A 15197-nucleotide genomic window follows, 5' to 3' on the forward strand; every position below is an offset into this window, starting at 1 on the left:
GGACAGGAGGAGTGGTACTGTGCAGTGTATATATACAGGAGGAGTGGTACTGTGCAGTGTATATATACAGGACAGGAGGAGCGGTACTGTGCAGTGTATATATACAGGACAGGAGGAGCGGTACTGTGCAGTGTATATATACAGAAGTGGTACTGTGCAGTGTATATATACAGGACAGGAGGAGTGGTACTGTGCAGTGTATATATACAGGAGGAGTGGTACTGTGCAGTGTATATATACAGGACAGGAGGAGTGGTACTGTGCATTGTATATATACAGGACAGGAGGAGTGGTACTGTGCATTGTATATATACAGGACAGGAGAAGTGGTACTGTGCAGTGTATATATACAGGAGGAGTGGTACTGTGCAGTGTATATATACAGGACAGGAGGAGTGGTACTGTGCAGTGTATATATACAGGACAGGAGGAGCGGTACTGTGCAGTGTATATATACAGAAGTGGTACTGTGCAGTGTATATATACAGGACAGGAGGAGTGGTACTGTGCAGTGTATATATACAGGAGGAGTGGTACTGTGCAGTGTATATATACAGGACAGGAGGAGTGGTACTGTGCATTGTATATATACAGGACAGGAGGAGTGGTACTGTGCATTGTATATATACAGGACAGGAGAAGTGGTACTGTGCAGTGTATATATACAGGAGGAGTGGTACTGTGCAGTGTATATATACAGGACAGGAGGAGTGGTACTGTGCATTGTATATATACAGGACAGGAGGAGTGGTACTGTGCATTGTATATATACAGGACAGGAGGAGTGGTACTGTGCAGTGTATATATACAGGAGGAGTGGTACTGTGCAGTGTATATATACAGGACAGGAGGAGTGGTAATGTGCAGTGTATATATACAGGACAGGAGGAGCGGTACTGTGCAGTGTATATATACAGAAGTGGTACTGTGCAGTGTATATATACAGGACAGGAGGAGTGGTACTGTGCAGTGTATATATACAGGAGGAGTGGTACTGTGCAGTGTATATATACAGGACAGGAGGAGTGGTGCTGTGCATTGTATATATACAGGACAGGAGGAGTGGTACTGTGCAGTGTATATATACAGGACAGGAGAAGTGGTACTGTGCAGTGTGTATATACAGGAGGAGTGGTACTGTGCAGTGTATATATACAGGACAGGAGGAGCGGTACTGTGCAGTGTGTATATACAGGAGGAGTGGTACTGTGCAGTGTATATATACAGGACAGGAGAAGTGGTACTGTGCAGTGTGTATATACAGGAGGAGTGGTACTGTGCATTGTATATATACAGGACAGGAGAAGTGGTACTGTGCAGTGTGTATATACAGGAGGAGTGGTACTGTGCAGTGTATATATACAGGACAGGAGGAGCGGTACTGTGCAGTGTACATATACAGAAGTGGTACTGTGCAGTGTATATATACAGGAGGAGTGGTACTGTGCAGTGTATATATACAGGACAGGAGGAGTGGTACTGTGCAGTGTATATATACAGCAGGAGTGGTACTGTGCAGTGTATATATACAGGAGGAGTGGTACTGTGCAGTGTATATATACAGGGCAGTGGTACTGTGCAGTGTATATATACAGGAGGAGAGGTACTGTGCAGTGTATATATACAGGGCAGTGGTACTGTGCAGTGTATATATACAGAAGTGGTACTGTGCAGTGTATATATACAGCAGGAGTGGTACTGTGCAGTGTATATATACAGGACAGGAGGAGTGGCACTGTGTGGTGTATATATACAGGACAGGAGGAGTGGCACTGTGCGGTGTACATACACAGATACTTAGATTTACACCACGCAGGCTATATACAGTATATAAAACTGAGCAGCACCAAATATTTAAGGGCTTGTCCACTACTAGGACAACCCCTAAATGTTCGGCCCCGATAAATTAATAAAGCCTATACTCACCTCCTGTGCCAGCGCCGTTCCCACAGAGGCTGTGATGTGGTGTTGTGACACGTGATGCCCGGCACCAATCAGTGCTGGTGTCACTGTCTCAATCTTCGCACAAACTGAACATGAAGAGGACGTCCGGGATCAAGCAGCTCACCCTGCACGTCCTCTTCATGTTCAGTTTGTCTGAAGGCGAAGACAGTGACACCAGCACTGATTGGTTCCGGGCATCACGTGTCATAACACCACATCACAGCCTCTGTGGGAACGGCGCTGGCACGGCAGGTGAGTATAGGTTTTATTAATTTATCGCGGCCAAACATTTAGTTTAAGACGAGGTTGTCCTAGTGGGAGACAATCCCTTTAAGCAGTGGACTCTTTATTAGCCCATATTCTCGGCCATATTCTCGGAGTCCACTGCACACACACAGGGAACCGTGGAATTACTGGGGCTCTGGCCTGTCAAAAAATGGCAGCGCCGGACACCCACGCAGCACTGCTGGGCACCGGAGACACCCGCAGCACCGGCCAGCAACCGCCAGGCTTCCAGAGACACCCAGCAGCAGCACCAGACATGCACCAGCACAAGACCCCCCACACCATCACGCCGCACATCAGTGCCCCCCTCATCCTGGCCTGCAGCATCACCCCACTCCTGCCTCCTCCAGCAATGACCCTGAGGCCCCCCTTCACTGCACCCAGTAAGCAATAAGACGCATGGATTATAAGAAGCACCACCATTTTATTAAAAAATATTTTTTTCTTATTTTTCTCCTCAAAATTTGGGGTGTGTCTTATAATCCGGAGCATCTTATAATCCAACAATTACGTGTATATATATATGTATCCAAAAACGAGGCAGCACTCCATAGTTCAATATAAAAACGTGCAGGGTTTAATTTACCCACATATTCTGGCAACGTTTCAGCTCACAATGAGCTTTTCTCAAGCCTTGAGAAAAGCTCGTTGTGAGCTGAAACGTTGCCAGAATATGTGGGTAAATTAAACCCTGCACGTTTTTATATTGAACTATGGAGTGCTGCCTCGTTTTTGGATACTTGCAATTGTGGATGATCGCTGGACTGATTGTCTTGGGGCCCTGCACCTGAAGATAAGTATTTCTGTGCTGTTCCCTTTTTCTACTCGCTATATATATATATATATATATATATATATATATATATATATATATATATATATATATATATATGTATGTATATATATATATATATATATATATATATATGTATATATATATATATATATATATATATGTATGTATATATATATATATATATATACATACACACACATACATGCACGCACACACGTAGACACACACACACACACATACAGACACTCACACACATATCTATATATACACACACATACATACACACACATACATACATGCACGCACACACACACACATACGGTATATATATACATACATACCCATACATACATGCACGCGCGCACACACACATACATAGACACACACACTCACTCACACATACATTATATAGGTGAAACCGCGACTGCGGTATGTACATTATATAGCTGATACCACTGTGTGTAATATACTGCGACCGCTATGTATAGCCCATAAAGGCCAGACGCTGTGTGTGTACAAATGTGTGTGTGTATGTCTGTGTATGTATATATATATATATACACACACACACGCACATAAACACTGCGGCTGACCTATATGGCCTATACACAGCGGTCGCAGTATATTACACACAGTGGTATCACCTATATAATGTACGTACCGCAGTTTCACCTATATAATGTATATACAACAGTATACAATATACATTAGACAGGTCAAACTGCAAATGCTGCATATACTTACAAAAGGTTTCATCTTGGTTCTCACCTGAGATAGTGGAGGATGAGGAGGGTCCACTGTCCAGCCAGCATCGGAGGTGCTAAGGACGTGGGGCGGATGCCGGACGGGGATTGGTGAGGAGAGCGCTGTTCTCTGATGCTGGTTCTGGCCAGGGTCAGACACGGTGAGGCTCAGGTGTCTCTGCATGCGGTGGTGGCCTTTTCAAACCTTTGCACAGGCCCTGGTGCGTGCGCTCTCCTGTTTGCCTTCACTGACAAAAGCTGCAGCCGTGTACGCAAGCACGAATGAGGGCCGTGCTCATGTGGGCCGCCACGGCCTTGGTCAGCGCGTTCAGCAAAAGAGCACGCACCAGGGCCTGTGCAGAGGATTTAGAGGGCCGGTGGCCCATTTTGTAGCTCTGCGTGCTTAGGGGTCCCTTAACACTCCGGGCCCTGCTGCAACCTCTGTAGTTACGCCCCTGATAGTGGTATACCATAGGCACAGATATACAATGTTATATACACTGGATGGATCATTCCTGCACCTGGCCCAGGACATACATGCACTGTATATATACAGGGCCATGTATATAGCATGTGATGTCTGGTCACCAGGTTCAGGCTTGATCACTCCAGTGCTGGATTCTGTAGACAGTCTGTGCTCACTCTCGGTATAGGGAGATTTATTGCAGGAGGCTGAACTTTCCTGCAGTCTGGTGACCCTGGAGCCGATGATCTGGCAATGACAGGGTGAAAGTTCAGACCCCTGCAATAAATCTGTGAGCATCAGCAGAGCGACCACTGATACTATAGAGACCGGCCCTGGACTTATCGGGAGGTGAGCAGCAGCGTTCACCTCCTCACCGCACTCAGAGCTGAAGGTACTCACTGATGTCTGGGCCATCCACATGCAGATCTCCAGCAGTTACATGCAGCAGTGTTCCTCTACCTCTGCAGCCGGCGCACACAGGGAGCAGGGGGCGTGTCTGCAGCTCCACTGTGAGGCAGCTGCCAGGACATAGAGAACACAGCGCCCAGCAGCCCGAATCAGCTGCTTGGTGACCGGCCCGGGGGGCACATGCCCCTTTTCCACCCGGCCCAGCCCGCGCCTGTATATGTGTGTGCTTTCATATGTATTTTGTTTTGTTCCTTATTCGTCTATTTGATCACGTTGTCTGTTACTAATTCTTGTTTTTTTATCTTTATTTTTCTTTCTAGATCTTTCGCCATATATTTTATGTATTTTTTATATTTTATGTATTGTTATATAGTACTGCATTTGTCTAACTGCTATCGGTGGTTTCTGCACTTTATTAATGTCATTTACACTTGTATATGTTATTGTAATCATGATTGTGTTATCTGGTTGTTAGATGTATTTATATATTCTAAATATGTTTGATTTATTTATTTACATATATGCTAGGCAATAGGTCCCGGCAACATCACACCCTCATTGCCCTGCACTGATTTTATATGATTTGAGCACTCTAGCGGCGCTTATGTGTTTTGGTTCTCACCTAGCTAGATGCACCTTACTTAATAATGACATTGGGTACTCACAACACTATTTCCACGTCATAATTGCTGGCCGCATTTTCTCATTAACTGGCGCTGGATGCGCTCCAGCGTGGAGCGCACGCCGCTGTCTTTCTCCCCCACGTGGTGCGCTCCTAGGAGACGCGTCTTGTGGGAGAAGTTAAGCTCCGGCGATACCATGCATGGTACAATATACACGCCTCCTATCAGCTGCTTTCGGCTCACTCATTACTCACGCTTCCACCGATTGGTCTATTGTTAGTTAAATAGCAGTTCTCTGGTCTTCTATTCATTCCCTCGTCAAAGCTCAGGCGAAACGCGCGTGTCGTGCGGGTGCGGGTCACCACAGGACCACTTAGACAGTTGAGTATTCCACTGCTTATACAATTAGGTCTTTGTCTGATGTACGGGCTTTAGACTTATTTAGAGCACACTTGTGCTATTGTAATAGTGTTTACATTGTACCACTATTTAGATTATATTGCTGTGCAGGGGGCTTCCTATTCACTGCCAGATGGACTTAAGGTACCTTCACACATAACGATATTGTTAACGATATCGTTGCTATTTGTGACGTAGCAACGATATCGTTAATGAAATCGTTCTGTGTGACAGCGACCAACGATCAGGCCCCTGCTGGGAGATCGTTGGTCGCTGAATAAAGTCCAGAACTTTATTTCGTCGCTGGACTCCCTGGAGACATCGCTGGATCGGCGTGTGTGACACCGATCCAGCGATGTCTTCACTGGTAACCAGGGTAAACATCGGGTAACTAAGCGCAGGGCCGCGCTTAGTAACCCGATGTTTACCCTGGTTACCATGCTAAAAGTAAAAAAAAACAAACACTACATACTTACCTACAGCCATCTGTCCTCCAGCGCTGTGCTCTGCACTCCTCCTGTACTGGCTGTGAGCCGGAAAGCAGAGCGGTGACGTCACCGCTCTGCTTTCCGGCTCCCAGACAGTACAGGAGGAGAGCAGAGAAGCAGAGCACAGCGCTGGAGGACGGACGGCTGTAGGTAAGTATCTAGTGTTTGTTTTTTTTTACTTTTAGCATGGTAACCAGGGTAAACATCGGGTTACTAAGCGCGGCCCTGCGCTTAGTTACCCGATGTTTACCCTGGTTACCGGCATCGTTGGTCGCTGGAGAGCGGTCTGTGTGACAGCTCTCCAGCGACCAAACAGCGACGCTGCAGCGATTCGGATCGTTGTCGGTATCGCTGCAGCATCGCTAAATGTGAAGGGGCCTTTAATGTGCAATATCTATGCTATGCTGCTAGTTAAATAATTTGCATTTTGCTGCTATAATAATGTGTGCACATAGCTTATGACTTATATATGGTTTTTTACCTATGGTCTTTTACTTATATTTCTGTCCATATACTCTGGTATTACCTAAATCTTTGGAAAAATATACCCTGTGGCATTACCATTATCTATGTGGTTTTTGATAATTAATACCCCCGTTACAGACTATAATTCCCACTTTTACATTCCGTGGATACCAATGTTGTTATTATTATTTCTTGTATCTATGTAGATAATTTTTACTTTTTATTTTGATTATAGTAACATAGTAACATAGTTAGTAAGGCCGAAAAAAGACATTTGTCCATCCAGTTCAGCCTATATTCCATCATAATAAATCCCCAGATCTACGTCCTTCTACAGAACCTAATTGTATGATACAATATTGTTCTGCTCCAGGAAGACATCCAGGCCTCTCTTGAACCCCTCGACTGAGTTCGCCATCACCACCTCCTCAGGCAAGCAATTCCAGATTCTCACTGCCCTAACAGTAAAGAATCCTCTTCTATGTTGGTGGAAAAACCTTCTCTCCTCCAGACGCAAAGAATGCCCCCTTGTGCCCGTCACCTTCCTTGGTATAAACAGATCCTCAGCGAGATATTTGTATTATATAATATACGTTATTGTGGTCCCTGTGCTATCCCGTACTTCTTTCCACTTTTTTTGCTTTTCCCTTTTACTTATGTCTTGTGATTACTTGTATGATTTATAAAGTTATGTTTACTATATTTCTATGAGTTGTGCATTATGTTATAGGTTTGCTAGTTTGGTAAATGCACACTACATGTTTAGTATTTTATATATATGTGTACTGCTTGAAGAAGTTGTATTACAGAAACTGGCAGTAGGCCTAGGAGTTGAGCTTCACTCCATCCTCAACCCGAAAAGGTCCCACAAGTTCATCTTTGATGATACCAGCCCATTCCAGTACCCCACCTCCACCTTGCTGGTGTCTGAGTCGGAATGGAGGTCTCTGCCCTTTACTGGTCCAGCCTCTGGCCGATCCATCTGGCCCATCAAGAGTCACTCTCATTTCATCAGTCCATAAAACCTTTGAAAAGTCAGTCTTAAGATATTTCTTGGCCAAGTCTTGTCGTTTTATCTTATGTTTCTTGTTCAAAGGTAGTCGTTTTTCAGCCTTCCTTACCTTGGCCATGTCCCTGAGTATCACACACCTTGTGTTTTTTGTTACTCCAGTAACGTTGCAGCTCTGAAATATGGCAAAACTGGTGGCAAATGGCATCTTGGCAGCTTTACGCTTGATTTTCCTCAATTCATGGGCATTTATTTTGTGCCTTTTTGGCCAACACGCTTCTTGGACCCTGTTGGCTATTTGCCATGAAACGCTTGATTGTTCGGTGATCAGGCTTAAAAGTTTGGCAATTTCAAGACTGCTGCATACCTCTCCAAGACATCTCACAATTTTGGACTTTTCAGAGCCCGTCAAATCTCTCTTCTGACCCATTTTGCCAAAGTAAAGGAAGTTGCCTAATAATTAAGCACACATTATGTAGGGTTTTGATGTCATTAGAGAACACCCCTCCTCATTACAGAGATAATAAAATTACCAATTAGGACAAACAAAAACACAGGGTAAATAAAAATTAACCCCTGTGACCGTCAGGAGATACTTAAACCTACCGATCCCGTACAAACAAATCTATATACCTATAATAAATTGTACGAGTCAAACCTCAAAGTACAAATAATACCAAACTTTATTAAGGTCTGATGGTGCCAGAGCCCCTACGCGCATTTTGGCCGCGTGTGCCTTCTTCTGGGGGAGTGGCATCATCAGATCACAAGCCAGATTAAATAGTTCTGCGGTCCAATCATACATAATTAATATGCACCACGTGATATGGTCGCCTCCCTGGTGCGGCGCATGTGCCGACCGCCGCCAAGAGGCCCGAGTCATCCATGGCGTCATCAGATAGCCACATCCATGCGAACGCCCCTCAAGGCGCAGGACCCGATGGAGACATCAGTGCAGGGAAGCTCTCGGCAGCAGCGCGTGCATTAGCAGCGCTCCTGCCGAAAGCAGTTTTAACCCTGTGGACGCCGACATCAGAATGTGAGTATGTACTGTTTTTTTTTTTTTACTTTTACAATAGTAACCAGGGTAAATATCGGGTTACTAAGTGCGGCCCTGCACTTAGTGACTTGATGTTTACCCTGGTTACCCGGGTGCTGCAGGGGGACTTCGGCATCGTTGAAGACAGTTTCAACGATGCCGAAGTCTTTCCCCGGATCGTTGGTCACTGGAGAGAGCTGTCTGTGTGACAGCTCCCCAGCGACCACACAACGACTTACCAACGATCACGGCCAGGTCGTATCGCTGGTCATGATCGTTGGTAAATCGTTAAGTGTAATGATACCTTAAAAGTATGCTAGATACCAGATCCACAAGAACTTATGAAGAGTGTTCTCAGCTGTTAGACTATAATATAATGTCAATAGAACAGAGATAAGTACTTTTATGGGTTTACCAGGGCTTTGATTAATGTTCCTTATGAGGCTAAGCACTTACAATTACCTGCCTGTTCTTCTTTTGGCTGATGTGATCCACTTCAGAGCAGCCTCAGACCACTCCAGATAGCTTCTTGTCATATCATGTCTACAGAGCAGCTGCTCTTCTGCTCTGTCAACTGGGCATAGTTGCCAATGTCATGACGATTGATAGTGGGCTCTACGGGTAGCCAGCTGTTAATCAGCATGATGTCAGCAGTGATGCCCCTTTGACAGAACAGCCTGGAAGAGGACTAGCTGCTTTATTAACCTGAAGTCAAGTGAAGAAACTGAGTCATCAGCGGGAGTTCTTAGCCTCATAGGGAAAAAAGCAAAAGTCCCAGATAACCCCTTAAGATTTCATTGATTTTCTTCCACCTAAAATCATGGGTAAAGTGTAGGCTCTCTAAATATTCTTGTAGGAATGGGGTTTATTAAGGGCTGAGGAGCATTAGGAGGGTGATCTTGTTGTGGTATGGCTGCAGTCCATGCTTATAGAGTATCAACAGGCAGACCATCCTTTTAAGTGTAGCATGCCCATCCCTGTCATCTTTAGTGGATTACTTCAACCAACATGTCCAATTTTGAGTTAAGAAATGTCAATACAAAAGCTGATGTCTGATGACATTTGTATTCTTTTGTCTTGCCATGCCTCTCATAATTAGTAGAGATCTGTGCATTGTCCTGGTGAATGTGTAAGTTTTTGAGGCAGGCGCTTCTTCCTTCCCAAGAGAATCGAAACTTTGTGGCTTTCAAAAGGTTCTAACAAAGAAAGGAAAATGTTGAGATGAATGGCATGAATTCACACAACTGACCAAGTCATAAAAAAAGAACAAACGCCAATCTACCTAGAATGCTTAGGTCCCCGTACACCCGATAAGATAAAAGTCGTCCAAAGCTGACAATTTTGGTTGGATCTGCCAACCATCTAATGCGTATAAAGGGCTTCTGATAGCTCCCAATAGATTATGTGAGGGTGACATAGATTGAGATGTTGGAATTCAATCACTTGCGCCTTTTTGGACTGCCAGCAGATAAGCCACTGAGAGCTCACACCGCAGCAAAGTGAAGGACAGCATCCAATCCAGGTGAAGTATAAAAAGTCCTTTATTGTGCCAGCATTTGGCACAATAAAGGACTTTTTATACTTCACCTGGATTGGATGCTGTCCTTCACTTTGCTGCGGTATGTACTTTTCCATTTGGGTCCAGTGGAACTAGGACGGGCATCCCTATTCAGTTGTGCCGTCGGCTATTTTCTAATATTAAGCCACTGAGAGCTGTCTCTGGCAGTGACTTACTCCACTCACCCCATAGAGAACAAAGGAACCAAGCATTTTTGTGTATGGGTTAGCTGGTGAATATGGCCAACTTTAGTTTTATGAGGTCGTAGAAGGGCACCTTCTCTAACCTGATAAAGACCAGCCCTGGTCCTTAAAAAAGTTTTTCAGGATTTTTTTACTTCCCAATATTGGCCACTATAAAAATAAATAAAATTGGGTTTCCCACCTTCTGCAGGTCAAGCTGTGATGTCACAACTATAGAACATAACTGCTGCAACCAATTACTGGGCTGAGTAAAGTGAAAAAAATCATAGAAACCCCGTTTAATACAATGAACCTTTTTTACAGAATGATATATACATTACAGCAATAAAGAACGCGTGTGATGTATAAGCCACTGACCTGCTGCCCATCGATATGGACTCAGACTTCCAAATGTTGTTCCTTTTGACTACCTGGTTTAAAGACAAGAAATAAAATGATCTCACAATTGGACATTTTATAGAATTACACCTCCATAAAATAAAAATAGGAATTTCTTTGCTTTACTGGAGTGGTTGTAAAAACAAATTATCGCTAACATTAGTTTATCAAGTCGAAGTGGTGCAAATTTTTCAAGAATTTAGAGCCATTCACGCAAATATTTGTAAACGTGATTGTGGCTTTAGATATATTGATCAAGTCTCTAATCCACATAGAAAAATTTGAGTGGAAATGGCAGTGTAGGGACAGACATATCAAATCAGGTCCATGCAGTTATAATTTGTCTTTGCAAACCTTTAACCACTTAACGACCAGAGGTATTTCAGTTATGGCATTTTAGTTTTTTACTCCCATCCTTCCCAGAGCTATAACTTTATTTTTCAGTCAATATGGCCATGTGAGGTCTCGTTTTTTGCGGGACAAGTTGTACTTTTGAACAAAACCATTTATTTTAACATATTGTGTACTGGAACACGGGAAAAAAAATGCGGTGCGGTGAAATTGCAATTCCACAGTTTTTTTTTTTTTTACCATGTTCACTAAATGCTAAAACTGACCTGCCATTCTGATTCTCCAGGCCATTACGAGTTTACAGACACCAAACATGTCTAGGTTCTTTTTTATTTACTGTATTTTTCGGATTATAAGACGCACTCCCCCCCCTACCCCCCCAAATTTAGGGGGAAAATGGGGGTGCTTCTTACAATGCAGACATACCTTACCGGTACCCTTTCTGCAGGCCACAGGCCGGGATGAGGGGTGTCTGGCGCTGCTGCAGGTGCCCGGCAGTGTTACGGGGGTGTCCGATGCTGCGGGGGGGCTCTGCTGACATTTTGTGAAAGGTCACAGCCCCCCGCAGTTCCATGGTTTCCTGTGCTGTGGACTCCGGGAAAATGGCAGTCGGGGGGCGGCGCATGCCCAGATGGAGATCTCGGCACCAAGATCTTGGGAGATGAGATCTTAGCACTGAGATCTCATCTCCCGAGATCTCCATCTGCGCATGTGCCACCCACTGGAGGCCATTTTCCTAGAGTCCACCACACAGGAAACCATGGAACTGCGGGAGGCTCTGGCTTTTCACAAAATGTCGGCAGAGCCCCCTGCAGCATCGGAGACACCCACAGCAGAACCGGACACCCGCAGCAGCGCCGGTCACCCCCGCAGCACCGGACACCCGCAGCAGCACCGAACACCCACAGAGGCGCGCAGCACATCGGAACACCCCCTCATCCCAGCCTGCAGCCTGCAGCTTCACCCCACTCCTGCCTCCTCCAGCAGCGACCCTAGGACCCCGCTTCACCGCCGCCACCACCCCAGTAAGCAAGAAGCACCACCATTTTATTAAAAAAAATCCTATTTTTCTCCTCAAAATTTGCGGTGCGTCTTATAATCCAAAGCGTCTTATAATCCGAAAAATACAGTACGTGGTGAAAAAAAATCTGGCAAAAAATAAAATGGCGCCATTTTTCGACACCTATAGCATCTCCATTTTTCATGATCTTGGACTGAGTTAAAAAGCAGTTAAAGAAAATCTGTCACCAGGATTAACTCTCCTAAGCCGTCTATATGGTTATGGTTATGTAGGTAATAGGAAGCTGAATAAAGGTGATACATTGAAATCGCACTTATCAAAAGTAGTGTCAGTTTCAGTGAATGTCTGACTTAACGTAGTAAGAAGCAGTCAGTAGGATCAAACCTCCTAAACTGTCTATATGAATAAAGCTGAATAAAATACCTTGATATCTGCAATGTGATGTCTTATTCCACAGATATCCACGTTTTTCTGATATGTAAATGAGATGTTCAGGTCAATGGACCAGACACTGATCTGCATGAGAATCTGCCTGCAGGGATTATTTTTAATGAAAGAAGGTGTTAACAGTATGAGGCATGTAACTAATGCAGGGCAGTAAAACTGAACTTTGTCACCTAACAAACACATTTTATTTTCAGCTGCAGCTCTCACAACTCTGCAGTATTGATACAATACTACAACACTGGCTGCGTGTGAGATGGAAGCTGAAACACAGAGAGGACACCTGCAGATATGTCAGTAAGGGAAGAGTCAGACAGCCTTATAACTTGGACGAGGATCGCAACGCAATGCTCCGACTGGCTGTGGACACTCCCGACCTGAGTGTGACAGCTACACAGAAAAAGATGCTGTCACACTCGGGTAGAGAGCCAAAGGCCAGTCCGAGCATTGCGTTGCAATCTTTGTCCGAGTTATAATGCTGTCTGACTCTTCCCTTATAATCACCACACAGCTCTGCAATGAGATCAGGAGAGCACAGACCGGCCATCACATATTACACTGGTAACTCCACCTTCTATTTGTAATAAGCTCTGGAGGCAGATTCTCATGCAGATCAGTGTTCGGCTCACAGCCTGGAACAGCTCATTTACATATAAGAAAAACTTGGATTTCTCCAGAATAAGACATTGGATTGCAGATATAAAGGTATCATTTAGTCCTGCTTCCTATGACCTACCTACCCATATAGATGGCGTAGGAAGGTTGATCCTACCGACAGATTTCATTTAACATTTACTCATAGTGACCCCACTTTTAATAAGTGCAGGGCATCACTGTTACTGTTACTTTTCATGTAACTACTATTATTATATGTTGCCTTTTACCATCTGGTAACACTAATGTCGCTCTAGAATTTTCTGCCTTGTTGGGTCTTCACTCTTCAGGCTTTTTATGGCATATAAATTTAGCCTATGTGTAGCTGTTCTTTTTATTTCTAATGACAGGTGTTTAGGTGTTAAAGATGTGCAAAGATAGAAAGATTGATGAGATATATTAGTGCTGTGTGTGTGTAGTTTACTGTACTTGTATTAAGCTAATAAATAAATGGAAATAAACTACATGGATCCTCCCTATTTTCAATAACCAGTCAAAGTAAAGCAGACAGCTGCAGGCTGATATTATCACTTTGGGGAGGTCACTGGTTATTGTGCCATTCCCAGCCTAAAAATATCAGCCCAGAGACGCATCACATTAGATGCGCCAATTCTGGCACTATCCCTCGTTTACCACTTTATTGAAAACAAAAATCCCATGCAGATCCGCAGTAATATGATGTAAACCAGAAATGGATACCTGAAAGCAATAAAAAGACAGAAATAAAACACACGAGACATTCCCTCGTTCACACGAAGTTCCGATGTAGTCCAAGTACGTTGCATTTGTGAATAGCAGTAAAGTTACCACTATTCACAGGCGCCAGGTAGTGACGTCCACGCTCATCATCTTCCTCAGGTCTCGCCGAGCACAGTGAGACCCCTCAGCCCTGATAAGCGTTGTATTCAGTACCCGACGCCTGTGAATATCAGGAACTTTCCTGCTATTCATAGACTCTGGAGCCGGTTGCGAGGTACGTGGACTACATTAGAGCTGCATGGAAAAATTTTTATAAATAAATTTGGTGAAAGAAGGATGTTTATGTTTATTTTTGTCTTTTTATGTTTTTCAGGTATCCATTTCTGGACTACATCGGATTCGGTGGATTACTGCGGACCTGCGTGGGATTTTTTTTTCAGTGAAGTGGTGAACAAGGGATAGTGTGGGAGAGTTTTTATTCAAATAAAAAAATGTTTCTGTGTGTACTTTTATTTTTGGTTTATTTATGACAAACACCTCTCCACTATTAACCCCAGGGCTTGATGCCAGCTGTGATTTTTGACAAGGTGCCAAAGACTTGATAACATTTTTGGCAAGGTGCCAGAATCTAATATGATGTGCCAATTCTGTAGTGGCTGCAGGCTGGTATTTTTAGGCTGGGAAGGGCCCAATAACCAGAGACCTTCCCAACCTGGTAATATCAGCTCGCAGCTGCCTGCTTTACCTTGGCTGGTTATAAGGGGGACCACACTTCTTCACAAAAATACAAAAAAAAGCACTCAAAATGTCAAAATCCCAAACAAAAGATTTGCATTTTTTCACTTTTAACACTTTACCTCCCTATTGCTCCCCACCCCAAAAATGCTATTAGGGGAAAAAAAAAAGGTGTTTGGGTTTTTTTTTGTCAAATTTCTGAATTGTTTTTCATAACTTTAATAATAAAAAACTGGCTTTCCTGTAATCGTGTTGATCTGTTGCAATAAAATTGCTTTTTTTTTCATAATTTCACCGCACTTGGAATTTTTTCCCCCATTTTCCAGTACATTGGATGCTAAAATAAATGGTGTTATTAAAACTACAACTCCACCCCCCACCAACAAAATAAGCCCTGAAATGGCTATGTGCACAGAGAAATATAAAAGTTATAACATTTGGAACAAGGGTAGGAGAAAAGAAAGGTGCAAAAATAAAAAACATTTTCTG

At 43.8% G+C, this 15197-nt stretch overlaps 1 protein-coding gene across 2 annotated transcripts in view; it reads right to left on the reverse strand.

Annotated features, from left to right (window-relative positions):
• Window positions 1-8287: 8287 nt before the first annotated feature.
• The window catches only part of LOC138665224 (uncharacterized), an 82492-nt gene continuing 75582 nt past the window's right edge, over window positions 8288-15197 (reverse strand). Inside the window, exons 5-6 of one of the 2 annotated variants that reach the window (XM_069752512.1) lie at window positions 10784-10836; window positions 8288-9861 (exon numbers count right to left, since the gene is read on the reverse strand). In XM_069752512.1, the coding sequence (XP_069608613.1) occupies window positions 10805-10836 (32 nt within the window). In that variant the 3' untranslated portion in view covers window positions 8288-9861; window positions 10784-10804. The remainder of the gene's footprint in view (window positions 9862-10783; window positions 10837-15197) is intronic. The other variant, XM_069752513.1, reaches the window with a different exon arrangement.

This window comes from Ranitomeya imitator, chromosome 2, assembly GCF_032444005.1.
Source record: "Ranitomeya imitator isolate aRanImi1 chromosome 2, aRanImi1.pri, whole genome shotgun sequence".
Classification (NCBI taxonomy): domain Eukaryota; kingdom Metazoa; phylum Chordata; class Amphibia; order Anura; family Dendrobatidae; genus Ranitomeya; species Ranitomeya imitator.